Source organism: Oryza sativa, chromosome 9, assembly GCF_034140825.1.
Source record: "Oryza sativa Japonica Group chromosome 9, ASM3414082v1".
Lineage (NCBI taxonomy): Eukaryota > Viridiplantae > Streptophyta > Magnoliopsida > Poales > Poaceae > Oryza > Oryza sativa.
This window is the reverse complement of record NC_089043.1, coordinates 17,422,044-17,425,270: the sequence shown is the minus strand read 5'-3', so window position 1 is coordinate 17,425,270 and position 3,227 is coordinate 17,422,044. Positions and strand designations below refer to the sequence as shown.

Sequence of the window (3,227 nt, the reverse complement as noted above, 5' to 3'; positions counted from 1 at the left end):
TCTAATACGGAGGGAGTAGTAGAGATACTAGAGAAGAGATGTAGTACAATATCGGTAGAGAGCTGAGCATCAGGTCGGAATAAGGAGCGCGGTCGGACTGGTGTTATGGTGTTTTGTGGCAGCGCGCGTACGCGAACCCCACGCGGTTACGGCGAGTTCGAATCTGATTCGATTATTCAGTCGAGTTGGAATCTAATTCACAGCGCAAAACACGAGCCTTCTTATAAAATAGACAGGCAGCACAGCAGCACAGGCCAGCCACCGCTCCTCTCGGTTTCAATCTATATACCGTAATATCTCTTACATGTGTATTATTACTTGCACTGTATAGGCCTCTCTTAAAATAAGTCTACTTTGCCTCCCCCACATCAAATTATATTTGCCTTCGATTTTATTTCTCTTTTTTCAACAGATTTTTATTGATTATGAAATTTTATCTTATCAGTTTTTAATTCGAAAATTAAAAACAATTAAATTATATTCACAAAAATCAATATAAATATATGTTGACCTAGGCCCTAGAATAAGTCTACTTTCCCTCCCTCGTCCCAAATCATATTTGCGCGTATTTTTTTTTCTCTCAACCACTAGCACGGATCATGCACATCCGATGGCTGAAAAATCAAAAGTTCTGCACCTCTTTCTTTAACAGACTTTTAGTGATTCTGAAATCTTATAGTGCACCAGTTTTTAATTCGAAAAATAAAGATTATTATATTATATAAAAAAATCAGTATAAACACGTGAACCAACCGGTATTTTTTAAAAATACATGAAAATTGAATATGTGCATGGCGTGAAACTTCACACCATGGCTCCGTTCCTTCTATCTCGATTTTTGTTAGCGTGTTTTTAAAACTTTCTATATACAAGTTGATATAAAATACTAGATATTTTTTCTTAATTTTTTTTAATAATAAAACTCAATTAATTATGTGCTAAGAGGTTTTCTACAAAAGAAAAAGGAACGGCATGGTACGGCTGGCACTGTTCAGGTTTTGTCGGTTAGAGCATAGCACTGTACTGTTGCATTGTGATTATAATCAATGCAATGTTATAGCAATCATCAATTATGAAAAAAGATTATAAAAGTGTCATAAAAAATGTAGTTTAAAATAATTAATGAACTCCCAAAAAAATTCATTATTTACTTATACGTAAAGGTGCGTTGCTCGAACGTCCGTTTCTCCAATGCTACAATCATCGGGACCATGTGTTAGGGACATCATTCACATCCTGCACGTGTAGAGCGGATTAATTATCCAAACACAAATATGCATTTGTGATAACTATAAAGGTGCTTCAATAAATCATTGAGGTCAAATTTCATTCACCTCACCATTACCCAGTGCAATGATATCACAGTTTGTCACACAAGGGTTGAGAGAGAGAGAGCGTGTTTTTATCCGGCGTGATTATCATTAGCCTAATGAATAATTTATCTATCTTGAAACATTATTATATATATATACATGTTAACTCTAGACTTTATAGCATTTAACTGTTGCTTTACCCATAACGAAGCATGTGCATTTTTCTAGCATAACAATAATATAATTAAAATAGCCTTCACCCGTTGCAACGCACGGGCATTTTTTTCTAGTAGAAAAAAAATCCGATCCCTTTCTAAGGAAAATCACCGTTCCAAATTGCCGACCGTACGTGCAGCAGAGCTATACCGTGCCGGCCAGCGGCACACGTATGTACGTTTACGTGTAGGTTTGTTTTTCCCCGGACAACTCGGATCGCATTGCAACTCCCACATGTAAACCGATTGGTATTTTCGCTCCACTGCGCCCTACGTACATATTAGCAAGTCATAAGTGGAAGAAAATTAACGCCATAGGCAGACGAAGATACACACCGCGCTCACGTCGTCTCTCCCGATCAGGCCGGCACTGGGTACGGTTTAAACCGGCGAGATCGAGCAAGCGATCGAGATGGCATCGACGTCACAGGCTCGGGGCTGGTCGTCTCTCCCGACGGACGTGCTCGTCCTGATTCTGGGGAGTCTGCGGTGGTCGAGCCACCCGAGCGTCGCGTTGGTGTGCCGGCACTGGCGCTCTGCCGCGTCGCTCTGTCCCTTTTACCCGGCGTGGATCACTCCGCTCCTGCTCAACACCGCCGAGGTTGGCACCGCCAACATCCGATACTATAGCCCCTACTACGATAAGAATTTCGAGGTCGATGACACTCTCAAGGTGCCTGGCGCGAAGATTTGCTGCTCCACGGGACGGCACCTCAAGATGTGCGCGGACAAAGCCTTGGTGTATGATATCGACCTTGTCACCGGCGCCCTCGTTGAAGTATTGCCGCAAGAACCTTATATGTTGTTTAATTTTGTCGTCTCCGACCGTGATGATGAGAGGCTATTTGGTGTCAAGGCAACTATCACCATCAAGGTTGCTAGCTCCATTCGACACACCAGTGATGAGTGGGAGGGCTGGAAGTCGACGGAGAATCATCTCTACTGTCCACGGCTTCGGGCATCACCAGTCACCAACCCTGTCCTCCATAACGGTTTGCTATACCTTCTTGCTCAAGACGGGAAATTGGTGGTGTATAATCCTTGCAGGCCTGATGAAGGGTTTGAGATTCTTAACAAGCCCAACGGCTTCGGATTCAAATGTGAAGACAGCTACTTGGTCGAGTCCAATAAAGGTGAGTTGATGGTTGTACTAATAGGACGCCGTGGGAAGGTTGTCCATGTTGTCAAGCTTAATGATCAAACGATGGAGTGGGAGGAGGTAGAGAGCTTGCAAGGCCAAACAATATTCACTGGATCGCTGACGACGATGATGAAGAGGTCCAAATTTAAGTGGATGCAGAATATGATATTCCTTCCAAGATTCTATAAGTGGCCTGAGACCGTCCACGTTGATCTTGTTGCTCGCGATGGCCAATTGGCATTCGTACCAAAGTTACCGTTCTGCGCAGATACGTACCTTGAAACATGTGGTTCAAACATTTGGTCTTATGAATTAGCATACGGAGCAGCAACAAAAGAATATTGGGGGACAGAAAGGGCAGATTACAGTACATGGGTTGACTTTGGTGATAATTGATTTATACATCGTGTTATATAGTATATGTAAATTTGTTTATATATGTTGTATAGAGGGTTCTCCTATATTTTAGTTAGCCGGGGTAAAGTTCTTTTTAATCAGTATAAGTTGCATACTCAATGATGTATTTGTAGCAGTTATCACTAGCATAGTAATATATAC

General features: G+C 41.8%; 1 protein-coding gene across 1 annotated transcript; it reads left to right on the top strand.

Moving 5' to 3' along the window:
- The first annotated feature begins 1,940 nt into the window (after window positions 1-1,940).
- Window positions 1,941-3,065, top strand: LOC107275401 (uncharacterized). Its single transcript, XM_015755685.1, has one exon. It carries the CDS (start codon window positions 1,941-1,943, stop codon window positions 3,063-3,065), a length of 1,125 nt encoding a protein of 374 aa, XP_015611171.1.
- Window positions 3,066-3,227: the final 162 nt, after the last annotated feature.

Excerpts from the sequence above, each read along its gene's own strand:
- LOC107275401 (XM_015755685.1), top strand. The coding sequence starts at position 1,941 with ATGGCATCGACGTCACAGGCTCGGGGCTGGTCGTCTCTCCCGACGGAC.